General features: G+C 34.4%; 1 protein-coding gene across 8 annotated transcripts in view; it reads left to right on the top strand.

Annotated features, from left to right (window-relative positions):
* The window catches only part of LOC139140000 (rho guanine nucleotide exchange factor 38-like), a 39,923-nt gene that overhangs the window by 735 nt on the left and 25,186 nt on the right, over positions 1 to 14,002 (top strand). For 5 of the 8 annotated variants that reach the window (XM_070708985.1, XM_070708983.1, XM_070708987.1 and 2 more), the window contains exons 2-6: positions 605 to 769; positions 2,714 to 2,806; positions 5,180 to 5,317; positions 12,191 to 12,267; positions 13,647 to 13,785. In XM_070708985.1, the coding sequence (XP_070565086.1) occupies positions 605 to 769; positions 2,714 to 2,806; positions 5,180 to 5,317; positions 12,191 to 12,267; positions 13,647 to 13,785 (612 nt within the window). The remainder of the gene's footprint in view (positions 1 to 604; positions 770 to 2,713; positions 2,807 to 5,179; positions 5,318 to 12,190; positions 12,268 to 13,646; positions 13,786 to 14,002) is intronic. The other 3 variants (XM_070708989.1, XM_070708986.1, XM_070708984.1) reach the window with 2 other exon arrangements.

The following is a 14,002-nucleotide window of genomic DNA, read 5'->3' as shown; positions in this document are numbered from 1 at the left end:
TTGCCATCCATTCAGAGTATTACAAACACCAGTACTGATGCTGGGATACCAAATGATAACTAATAATAATAAGGTTATTGATGATTACCTTAATGCTACAAGTGAATTCAATACTAGAGAAAATGGATGAAATTTGCCAAAAGCTATCAGTACATTGACGCACAGTTTTGCAAGGTGTATTTCTTGCAATTCTTGTCATAGTGGTCCATTTTTAGCTGTATTCACACAGTTTGCTAGCAAAGCATCAGATACCTGCACTTGGACATTCTTTCTGCAAGGCTTGTAATAACCTTCATCAACATCAGTAGATTGGGTACAGCTTTGACTTATGCTTCTCTCTATATTTCATCTGACTTGTCAAAACAATCGTGGCAAGTTTTGGACATCACTGTGATTAATATCTTGTATATTAATAAAGCTGCATGTAGCTTTAATCACTCTTCTTGTTGGTTTATAAATACATTAAAGGGTTGCTTTCTTGTAATAACATCATTACTACGTTCATCGACATAATAAAAATTCTGTCTTCAATCATCAATATTTCAACAATCTGGATTTGAACCCAGGATGGTGTCATTTTTTTGTGTGTGACTTCAATTGACAGCCATAACGCAGCGTTCGGAAACTGTATCCCAGTCATCAGACTCTGCAGTTGATGATCTTCTTGGATTAGGAGACCCTTTCGATGATAGCCAGCCTCTCAGCACAGCGACCGTTGCTGATTCAGCAGTCAAACCAAGCCGACCTGCTCCTCCAGCTCCACAAAAAGGTGAAGTACATACCTTGATCCCTGTTCCCCCCCCCCCAATTTTTCCTGTGACTTGAATTCACCTACACCCTTTCATCCCCACTTAATGTTCAAAGGCCCAAACATTCCCATAGTACTAGTAGACATTAAGGTTAATTAAAACAAAGGTTGAAACAAAGGGTAATAATGAAAGTTGATCAGTTTTGAATGAAAACGGGGGGGGGGGGGGGGTGGGGGGGGGGGGGTGGAATTCTCCGATACTGACTCAGAGTAATATTTTACATGTACATTGGATTATATTGGGTATCTTATCGCAACTTAGTAAATACATATAGTGAGAGATTATCATTCACAAAGCAAAGTTTTCTTAATGGTTTTACATGCCCCCTAACCATATCATTTAAGGCAGAATGCAAGGGGCGTAATTATCGTAAATCAAAGAATTGAAAATCGCTGGGACTGAAATTTGATATCACACAACATGTAGTACAGATACACAGTCTGCAAGTAATATGATATCCTGCAGCAAAATGCTCCATCACATTTAATTAATCCTCTGCATTCACGTACCCTGGGGTTAAATTTGGTCAAACCCAGCAAAACAGCATGCGCTTACATAATGCACAGTGATAGACTCAAGTTTATGGATGAGGTGTCCTGTAATGTGACCTGAAGACTTCTTTTATTTTCAAAATACTCAGGCAAAACTAAACAGACTCAACTCAGTATGTTACACACTTTTTGTATTATTTCTATGAAATTGCCATCATTGTGTACTTTACTATGTCAGGCATTTTACTAAATTTTTGTCACATATTCAGCGTGGAACACCTCTCTATTCTTTCAGTATTTTCTGGAAGTGAGGCATTTCTATCTGTGATGTTAACATAATAGTTTTTGACTTTGATAAGTACCATGCGTACTTGAATTTATCACATTTATTGAGTCAAGTGTGTTTTTATGAATGGTAATGAATTTTAGTGGTAAAAGTGTCCAAAGTGCTTGTGTGCCCAAACAAATCTTGTGGTGCATACACGGTACATGGAGCATTCAATGCATACATTAAACATGGAGCATTCAAACTTTGATTGAAGTTGTTGTATTGTGCCGTCTCTGGTGTTACCGGCTTGCATATGTAGCAAGCGGAAAGGAATCTGTTCAGTCACTGCGAAAGGAAAAGGAAATATTTTGATGCAGTGCTTGGTGTGTGAGTAAGAGTATGTAGTTGTATACAGTGCAGTAGAGAGCTGTCTTTGGTCTTATGTTTCAAAGAGTGACTGTTCCATGTGCACTTGGACCGCACATTTCAGATACCACCATTCTGAATAGTGAAATCAGCACATGACACGTCTGTGACTTACGATACTAGGATGTCACTTTGAACATCATTCAAATAATCAAAAGATCATACTAAGTAATCAAGCTCTTGGACACATTTCTGTTAATTCCTTGTGCCAGGTCAAAATGTGAACAGTTATTGGGCTTCTTATACGTATCCATATGTACATGTATACACGTATAGTGGTGGTCAGTGGTACTTACGTTGATAATTTGAGTACTCTGAATTCAGTTGACTGTATTTTGGTATAAACTGAAACTGCAACATCCTGGGTATATTTACACTGTATTTAATGGATAAATTATGGTTGTTTTCTCATAGGTCTACATGTACATATAAGTATATACAATGAAAATGCCACATGCAATATGCAAGACAGGGCAGTGTATCATCACACAGTGTCAGCTTTAGTATTGTCAAAATGTCCATATATTTTCACCACAGTGAAATAGTTTTTACATTGGACAGAAATACCTATTTTGAAAGAAAACTTGTCACCCATCTTTTTAAATACAAGGAGTGTAACTACGCTATTTTCTACTTTTATTCATTTTTTCTCCCTCCCATCCGATTTCTCCCTGTATCATCCACACCCCTTTTGCCCCTTCAAATTTTTTATCACACAGTGGAGCTTAGAGTCCCTCCAGTCAAATCAGAAAAGCCCTTGTCGCCATCTCGGACTATCAATATAGATGTCACCCTCACCTTTGAAAATGAAGGTAAAAAGACACACATACTCTCATTTTTGAATCATCCCAAATTCGTGTGTAGGGGGCTTTTCTGTTGTTTTTTGTTTTGAGATTTTCATCCAAATGTCTGTGTTTTTCTAGCGTTAGATAAAGTAGCTTCACAGATCTGCTGTGTGTAGAAAGTGTCAATTCACCGGTCCTCACCTCCTACCCTTCTTCTTCCCATTGTCTCTAACAATTTTAATCTGTGCTCTTGCATACACTCACAGGAACATGATGTGGCTATACCCAAATTCATTTTCCATAATAAAGCTATGGAAATATACCAACTGACATGTCAACTATTTGGGTTTATGGCATGAACGTTACGTAAACAGAGAAACACAGGGAATTCTGTAAAGAACACAGATAGAGAGTGTTGCTCAAATTTATTCTAAATGGTGCTGTCAATATACATAGTACTTCCAAATTAAAATCATACTTGAAAAGCTTGCATGGTTTTTCCTATTTTCATGTATTTTGCCAGTCAAAAAATAAAAGACATGCCCAGTTTTGTGCAGATACCAGTTTGCAATACTGGAAAATGCTAAGATTGTCTTTTGGAAAATATTCTATAGTACATCTTATGTACATCAGATTTATTCTCAAGTGTACTTTTTGGAAAAAGTTGATGAAATATAAAGACATGCTGAAATGGAATCAGCTGAAAGAGACTATCCTAAAAGCAAGATGCACACTGATTTCGTTTCTTTTATTTCTTTAATTAACATAGATTTATTAGTAGCTAGTACCCAAATGCCCCTCCACTGGATTTTGATAATTTCTCTCATTTACCACATTTCTGTTGTGTTGTATGATGCCTTTTCTTAAGTAGCTGTGGCTCACTCATCTCACATTTTGCAGTTATCAAAGATATGGCAGTATTGTTAAATTGTAATGTGTAATACTATGTATACTTGTATGTTATGTTCAAGAAAAACGTCTGTCAATTTCATTTTATGAAACCTGTTAAAGACAAGAGGCTCAAAAGTTCATAAAACCAAGCTGTGTTGAAATTCAAATTTTCAAATTCAAAATTCAAAAAAACAAAGCTTTGTAGATTAGAAAGTGTTTGAAATTCAAATGTTATTCAAAGCTATCTTTGAAAAAATCATTACAAATAACAGATTCCGAAAATGCCAGACATCCATGCTTAGTTTTCTGGGTTTTCCTTTGTGTAACTCGACAGCAAGTTTGAACTTCAAATGTTCAAAAAACCACTTTCAATGTAGCTCTTTTTAATGTCAGCATGAGGGTGTACTGTGTTGATAACATACCGTCTGAATTGACAAGATGTCTGGAGGATGCCTTTCAGTTTCTTTAAAAAGAAAAAATCTCTTGATGCAGTGCCTCAGCATTTCATACAAAAGTGAAAAGCAGAAATCACCACGATGTAGATACTTTCATGGGTTCCACAAGAAAGGTCATGCTGTATGAAATGTAATGTCAATGAAGAAAATCAGACTGAATCATAAAACTCAGTAAAGGCTGACCTATTTGCCTTTATGATCCAGTGAGATCTCATTTTTAGAGGTAAAGGTCAAAACTGTAAGACATCGGGTTCAGAGGTTGAGGCAGTACTGCCATCAGTTAAGCGATTTCTTTGCATCAGTCACCTTTCTGGAGTGCCTAGCTTTTAATGTGCATTGTCAAAACATACATTCACTCCATCAAAGTAGCTTCCATCTACCATTGAAATCAGTACTGTTAAAATACTTAGTTTGTCTAAAGATGAGGTATCCTCTCATTTTGTATGTCATAAAGACTGACATACCTTGCAAATACAAAATTCATATTTTCACATCAATTCAATTCAGTGTTGGATTTTGATGATAAAAACCATAAATTTATATGAAATTTCATTATTTCATCCCATGTCTTTTAGAACAGTGAAAACAAAATAAGACTGATATATACCATCTCATACAATTTGGTCAAATAGAAATACAATCATACATATTGCAATTGATGTATGCAAAATATTTTCCCCACACACTGAAACATAACTCTTTATCAGGCTCTCTTTATAGAACACATAGAAAAAGACATGAACCATATCAGTTTCTGAATGGACATTTGTTTACGATATTTTATTGCTATACAGAAATATGTAAATGATAACTTCTGGTAACCATAGTAAAGGGCATTGACCAAAAATACAGTGTCAATAACAGGTTTTCATGAGTTATTGACTCATTACCATATCATATTTAGTGTTTGACTTGTCATGATCCACCCTCTTTCATTTTTCCACCTCACACACCACGGATGCCTTCGGAAGAACACCCATCATCATTTCCAAGTATCACATAATTTTTCCATGCAGTATCTTCTCTGTTTGCCAGTTGTCTAATCTTCCTACAGATTTCTTTTCTACAGGCAAGGCACCACCAGTGGCCAGGCCCCCTCCCCCCAAGAAAGTACCGCCAAGACCAGCACCACCGAAGACAAGACCCCAGACCATTGTGGAAGATGAGATCCTGGGCCCCCTCAGACCAGGAGGTGAGTTGTATCAATCATATTAAATTGTTTCATATCGTCAATGCAAAATAAAATATTGATTTTGCCATATCAGTTGGATGTAATATGAGACCACAAATCTCTGATGAAAGCTTTGAACCTAAACCAGCGTGTACATGTATGCGCGTTCACTCATGCACAGATATATATACATCCACGGTCCCTGGACCGTGATACATCTAAAAAAATTTGAAATGACAATCCCACAAAATTTTGATGGTGGATGCGTTGTTTCCTTTCATGCCAGAACCAACTATATTAACCTTCTAACGGACATAACAAGAACTATAGTTGTGAATTTAGGATGATTTTTTGTTTCAATTAATAGAAGTTTTTATTTTTCGTTAAAACATTTGCACATACATCACTTTATCTTCTTTATGCCTTATTTATTTATCAAGTGCGATTTATTAGCATTTTTAGAGGGTATGGGTATATCATCCTACATAAATGTAGATATTTATAATTATTAATATTTGTATACAGTGTATCAATATTATTATAAATTGTCATCGTTCTTTTTGTACCCAGAAGTTACGCCATGCATATTTAGGTATAATATTTTGATGTGATTTTATTTTTAAGAATGGAAAAACAGCAGATAAATTGGTGTTTTAATGAAAATCCAACATTTAGCAAAATTAAACATTTAGCAAAATGTGCACTTGATAGTACACATGCAAAATTATCAGAGTGAGTGTACATGGTCAAAAATTATACTTCTGTAATTCAGACGCAAAGTTACGCCTTGTCTATAAAGCAAGAATGGATTGATGTACCACGTACATTGTCAGTTGAATGCAATCATTTAAGTGCCCTTGATGGAATTCCTTCAGGTGTAATTAACTCATTCTGAACCTTGGTTTGAATATGGCTTCAACTCTGTACTGAAATACAAAATTGGCGAAATCAGGAAATTAGCCAATCTATTTCTAATTTCACTAGCATTCTTATTTTTGTGATGATGTACGACACGGACTGTTAGTTACTTTAAGTTGCCGATGGTGCACATCTTGTAAGTTAATTGAGTCTACTCTCCTAGCCTCACCTGGTCAAATAAAGTTCTCTTATGAATGTTCTTTCCATGAATAAACTAAGCCCTAAATACAGAAATGATGACTCAAGTTGGCTTATACCAAATGAACCCAGACATTCACAATTAGTGCTATTGAAACAAGTTCCTTGTGGCCTAGATGACTGCCACAGGTAAAATGAATTTTCTCGGCCTCATTTTAAAAAGCCATGTTTTATTTTCTACTCATTATAGCAAGCATAAGCTAGAGCCACTGGGCTTTATAGTTATATTTGAAACATACATCAATGATCCATAGTCTGCATGAAAGTAACATACATGTACCTTCTATACCACTATAATACGGTATCTGTGTACCATAGTAATCTACAGACAAATGCCAAAGTACTGTTATGCTCTTTTACAATTAAATAAAAGTGGGAAACAAACCTCATATCTGTACATGTGACCTTTGAGACAGACAGTTACATAATGGCCCAGGTGGAAATCTGAAGAAATTTGGCATTTTGTACCATCCGTTTCCCATATTTTACAGTGTTTAGGTATGATTTGGCCCACACTTAAGTACCAGTATCAGTATCTACAATGTCACAAGACACACAATGTGAAGCTGTTTTTAGATCACACTCATTCAGAGTCAGAGAAAAGGGGGACAAATAGAGCCACGATACCTATACCGCAGTACTGCTCCAATACAAAATCACAGTTTCCACCCTTTTTACCATCAAGAAATTACATTTGTGTCAGACACTCTCCTATTTATTATCAGCTCTATAAAAGTAATCTTCCAAGAGTGCTTAATGCCAAATGTGCCTTGGGGACAGATATTTGGACTCTTAAACTTTTATATACCTTTTGGTCTACCATTTGAGGGTACTCATTTTGAAGATCATGGAGAAATAAAGTTTTTGCCAGCCTATATTTGTTTAAATTGAAAATTGTATTTTTCCATAGAGTTTACACATGGATGGCTGCCATTTTGAATTTTAAATTTGGGTAAATATTGGGTAAATTCTTTCTCAAGTACTAAATTTTGCATTAAACCCCTGGTTTTATTCTTGATATTGAAAAGGAATGGTTTAAAATTTCCTTGAGAAAAGTTTGGGCAAAAGCTGTAGTCTTTTAATTTTGAGGCACGAACAACGCTTACCAAACCTATGCTGCAAATTTTCATATTTGAGTGCTTAAATACAAAGCTTTCAATGTATGATTTTTCCCAGGCTGTGAATATGTTACTCTAAAAAATTCCATATTCTACCAAAACATCTCAATTATTTCTGTAATATATGGGCTCCCATGTAAAGTGTTTAAAAAATATTGGACTAAATTGTGCACTATCAACTATACCTAAATATTTCAATGGAATTTTAATAAAGCGCCCTCACATGATGATTATTTGTGCATCAAATTAACATGATCTATGGTTGATATAGTATAACTGTAGAGTGTTCAATTGATTGAATAATCAGCATGTAGTTACACATGGGCAGCTAGGGAAGAACAGGGGCACAATTCTTCCTCCATGGCTGAGAATTTTTTTTGTAAAATAACAGGTCAAAGTCAGTGAATCAACCTGTCAATTTGTCTGATATCTAGCTAAAATGAACAAACTGTCAGGGTTTTTTTGTGTGTGATTTTTTTGTTTGATTAAAGTCATCTGTGGTAGAATCACATACAGATTTGTCACTATACTGCCTAGCAAGGCATTTTTTCATCTGCAAAATATTTTCTCCTTTTGCTATTGACATTTTGCCATGTCACACAATAGAATTCAGTTACCTGGCATTACAGTTTGTGTTTGCACCAACAAACAATATCAAGTACATAGTAGGCAAATCTGGGCAATCATTAAATATTACTAGTTAACATCCTCCACTTATATAACCTTTGTACCATTGGCAATCCTTTACCAAAGCACTCCATTGTAGATAACCGCATTGACCTCTTCTATGTGACTGGCCTATTCTTTGCTTGCATTGTGTCAGCTATAGTACCTGTTGTGTGGCTAAACCATTGTAACACTGGAGATCTTTCGGTTTAGTGAATGTTCAGTCATTGAGAAACAGAGAGTGTACTAAGGTAGCGTCGCAAGGGTAAGGTATTTTCTTTAAGTTTGTAGTCCACCCAATGTTCTGAGACATGCAGAATACTGTTATCTTAGATTATGCAAGCATTGCTTGAGAGTACTTCATTGTACCGCACAGCGCCGATCAAAAAGTTATTGGCGTATAAACCCTTATCCTCTTTTTCATTGTCGATAATTGTAAAATGATTGAATCATCATACAGGTTGAGAAATTAGGTCAAACTTTTTCTTCAGAAGTAACTGATTTTCTGGTAAGAATTGTCAAAATTCTCCTCTGGAAGAAATTGAATGTTTGACATTACATTTCCAGCTCTCATACAAGTATGAGAACTTTTGTCCACCATTTGCCTTGCCAACATTGTTGAATATCTAGGTAGATTTAATGGACATGCTGATCATTTAATCAGTGAAGGTCAGTAACAGAATCAATAGAACTTTGGTATGAGTGACACAAGCATTATTTTATATCAATGTAACATTATCATGGATCAAGGTATTGCAAGTGTAAACTGGGATATATTCCAATTATGGAATTTAAACATTTCACATGCATGCTACAACCATATACAACACGTGTATATTTGTAAAACGGATCATTTTATAAGGAGGTTATAGTAATTACTATTCATTGTAATCCTCTTGGTGAAATTCTGTAATGAAGGTGTGGATTAATGTAGTATGTGCCTCTAAATTCAAAGATTTAAACTTTGCTCAAAGCTTCAAAAACATCTCCCACAATTGGTTTACCACAAAAGAATTGTAAAATATTAAAAGTACTAATATCTGTCCACGAGGTGCTTTCTACCTTAAATGTTTGCAATTTACATGTGTACCACTCAGAGAAAAATCTATGATTGTGGCATATGCATTAATCCAAGACCAAAAATGTAATGTGAGGTTTTTGAAGAATAACAAAAACATGCAAACAAAGCATGTCATGACAGCCACAAATAGTCTTGTCGCCATGTTTAAAGTTGTTACTGTGTCCTGTGTACGGTGTCCCTTTACTTTTCAAACCAAATATGGAAACAGATCTTAAGGCTAAATACCGTGTAGTACAGTGTTATTAACATTCTATTTGAAGTCTTTTTATTTATGATTTTTTATTCATGAATATTACAGTATTTCTTTCAAAAAAGAAGAAGTTATTTCTTATAACAAGTGACATTTATGATATGTACTAAGTGATTAGATTACACTGTTCAGGGTAGGCAGGTATACAGATATTGGAATCACTGCCAATTCAAACCTAAGATATGCAGCCAGGCGGTTTACTTAGTTGATATTATAAAAAAATAAAAAATGATAGAACATGATGGAAATATTCCACTCAGTGAATAAGATGAAAGTTGATGAACAATATCACAATTTTCTTGCTACCATACCTGTCATCCTTGTGTTCTCACAATTTTATCTAACAGCCATCAATCATTTTTTGCTCACGTGTTGACACACGTGGGCATATGTCGCAGCGATGTCTGTGTGTCTGTGTGTCTGTGTGTCTGTCTGTCTGTCTGTGTACTCAATATCTCAAAAACGGCTCATCAGATCAGAATCAAATCTGGTACATAGATTCAGTTTGCAAATGGCAAGGAGTGATTAGTTTTTGGTGGGTGTGGCTTGCTTACTCTTTGCTCATTTGCATAATTAATGATTTTAGAAAAAACTGATATATATTGACAACGACTGCACACATTTTGATGAAATTCGTTACAAATGTTGATCACACCAAGATATATCAGCTTTGAAAGATATTAAGGGGTGACGTGACAGATAATTACTAATTTGCATGTTTAATGAAATTTCCTAATTAGGAGTATATATCTGAATTTACTCGATCAAAATTGACGAAACTTGGTATGCATATTGAAGATACTATGATTTAACATTATTGAAAGTCATTAAGTATTTTTACTTCATCCAAATCCTAATTTGCATATTTAATGACCTTTGAAATTAAGGATATATATTTGAAGTTACATGACCAAAATTGATGAAACTTGCTATGTACATTAAAGATACTATGATAGAACATTATTAAATGTCATTCAGCATTTTTACTCCAGCCATAATTTCTAATTTGCATATTATATGAACTTTCCTAATTAGGGGTATTTATCTGAATTGACGTGACCAAAGTTGATAAACTGGCTATGTACATTACAGATACTATGATAGAACATTATTGAAAGTCACTAAGCATTTGAACTGTAGCCAATTCCTTATTTGCATATTTAATGAACTTTCATAATCAGGATATTTATCGGTATTGACTAAACCAAAGTTGACAAAACTTGCTATGTACATTAAAGATGCTACGATACGACATTATTGAAAGTCATTAAGCATTTTACTTCATCCAGCTCCTAATTTGCATATTTAATGAATTTTTGAAATTAGGGATATATATTTGAATTTACATGACCAAAATTGATGAAACTTGCTATGTACATTAAAGATACTATTATGTAGGCTAATATTATTGAAAGGCATTAAGCATTTTTGCTTCAGCCAATTCCTAATGTGTGTATTTCATTAACTTTCCTAATTAGGGATATATACTTGGATTTATTTGATCAAAGTTGGCATAACATGCTATGTACATTGATGATTATACCAGGTTATACCAATATTGGAAATCATTTCGCACTTAAGTTTTCCACTTAGTTTTCATGTCAGCTAATTTATAGTTTGCATATCTAATGAGCTTTCAAAGTTTGGAATATATAGTTTGAAGGACTTGACCAAAGGCAATTACACTTGCTATATAAAGTGGTGATACAATGATAGCAGTCAAAGAAATTAATTATTTTTATTTCAGCTAATTACATATTTGAATACTTAATAACCTATAGAGTTAATCTGTGGTGAATATTGTTTATTATGTTGATCATAATACTTTCAATGAAGTTGCAAACATGTGGCAAAGGTTCAAATTTACACATAACTGCAATATATAATGAAAACAGGTGAGCATTTACAGTTCATATCATTTTTATCATTGTTAAATTTTGATTATTACATATACCTGTGAAAATTAAAGGGACTTGACCTTTGTGTGATATCAAGAAAACATGTGACACTAAGTGTAGAAAATGATGACTGTGAAGTGTCAAAATTTACCCCTTTGCTGAATGCAAATAGATGATTTCATTTGTGACCTCTACATGTATAAGCAAAATGGATTTTCCTATTCTGACTTGCTTTCATGTGACAGATAAACATTGCTACAATGTAAGGGAAAGATGTTATCCTTAGCTGTAGGAAAAGCACCATTGATTAAGATTTCATTGAAATGTAATTGTGTATGTTGAGCCGTGCGTGGTGAGAGTCGTACCTTTTTAACTTGATTTTTTGGTACAGACCAAAAACTATTTCACAGAATGTTTAATCTTGTCTGGCTGCAAGCAGAGTTGAGGTTGTGCACATTTAACCAATATTTCAGCATGTTTCAAAAAGTCAAACAATACAAACTACTTTTCATATCAAATAAAATTCATGGAAAATGCTAAAAAAAGAGTGACTTATAGTCCCTTTAAGATATTCTCAGTTCTCAGCCAAACATATCAGCACAATGAACATCTTTGATCCGTATAATTCTCTACCATGGAACCATCAATAACAGTGTCTTTATGTTTACATGCAAATTACATGCAGATGTATTATTTTTAGGTTTTATCTTTTAATAGAAACTGTGTGCTTATTGCCACATATTGTATCTATGTATAAATTATCAGGCAGAACTATGGACCAGAATGAAGAATATATCGCATCGCTGGAAACCAGAATCAATCAGCTGGATGTGGAAATTTATGTAAGTCATTTATTTATTTATTTATCTTGTATTTCTCTTTTACCAACAACATCATATTTTCTCCAGGAGTAATTTAAATTCTGCAAACTTTAATGTTACTGTCACTGATATTGCAATGGTCTAATTTTACCAAGCTCATCCAAGTACAGTATCACACCAACATACTTTAAATGTTAAGTACCACAAAAGCATATTTTATTATATCAGTGTATGCTAACAGAGGCATGAGTAGCCCATTTCTACAATGGCCCAGGCAGTTTTATGCCAGCTGTTTTAGGAATTGGTCACAAATCTTATAATATTATACCATTTCATAGTAACTCACAGGGTCAAAGGTTAAATTCTGTTATTGATAAAGCTGATTACCTCAATATGCCAGGAATGTTATTCATGGCATTTTATTTTCCAGTAAATATTCTTTCTTTTTGTCATGCCACTTGAATGGTACAGTAGAACATTATAAATTTATCAGTTCGACGTATTCTGTGACATGTAATTGTAATCCCGTTTACAAAATGCACAAATCAATTGTCATTTAAATTTCACAGTCATATCACTATGCAGTCACTCTTTATCAGGTGTCATTACACACACCATCATTATCTGGTCATTGCCCTACAACATAGACACCCTACATCCTGTTCAGTGTAATATTACTATGAATCCAAAATTCATTCATCTCTACAATTCCACAAGACTTCTGGCTTGCTGAAACTTCAACCAATGCCATTTCTTTCATAAGGCTGCAACTTACACTTTGGTTTTAGTCACAAATTCCCTGAACTCATAACAAGTAAATACCAAACAGTCATTTAATTTATTAATTGATTGATCATCTTGCCAATCAGTTGCTTCTTAATTATTTGATTTTATTTACTTTGTTTTATTTTGTTTTATTTTGTAACATATCATGAACTGTGAATTTCTAATGATGTCTTCACTTGTTATTCACACACTGTACATTTGGATATAATAATATCACAGAACAGTTTCTTTACAACTAAATTGACACATCGATCTTTGCCCTAATACTATTGATAGAAATGTAATTATCTCAAATGTACAGGCATTTATTTATTATACTTTGTAGTATTGTATCAACATGTCCATAATATTTTCATCACAATGGTTCAGACTTGCCCATGGTACCAGTCAGCCCTCATTCTTCATGTAGTCTCATTTGGTGGTGGATATGATATTTTACAATGGAGTTGAGTGAGGGTAATTTCTAAAAAGATCCTGAATGGGTGAATAACAATAGCACAGTTTAAATCCCTAAATGCCAGATTTTGTTTCCAGTCAGGTGAGATACCAATACACCTTGAACAATCAACTGATAGAAATAAATGTGGGATAAATTTATCATTTTGTTTCTCCAGGCCATCAAGGAGTCCAAAGTGAAGTTTGAAGAGATGTTGAAAGTTGTGAGTGATGAGAACAGGGAGGACATTACGGGACAGTTGCAGGAATGCATTGCTGAAATTGACAAACTGACTGAGGAGCAGAGCTGGGTAAAAGGTATGCATGCACATTGGAAGAAAGGGAAATTGTAACAGCAGTAATACGCAACCCTCATGCGGATATCGACCCATGAGTCACTGACTCAAGACTCTGGGGAAGAAAAGTTTTATACATTACAAGCATTAGTATAGGACTGATGCTAAGAAATTTCCATAGAGTTCCATGCTGACTAAAAGAGTCCAGAAATGACAGAGTCATATGGCACATTTCTCAT

Source organism: Ptychodera flava, chromosome 9 (genome assembly GCF_041260155.1).
Source record: "Ptychodera flava strain L36383 chromosome 9, AS_Pfla_20210202, whole genome shotgun sequence".
Lineage (NCBI taxonomy): Eukaryota > Metazoa > Hemichordata > Enteropneusta > Ptychoderidae > Ptychodera > Ptychodera flava.
The sequence above is the reverse complement of the archived record's forward strand: the minus strand, read 5'-3'. Positions and strand labels throughout refer to the sequence as shown.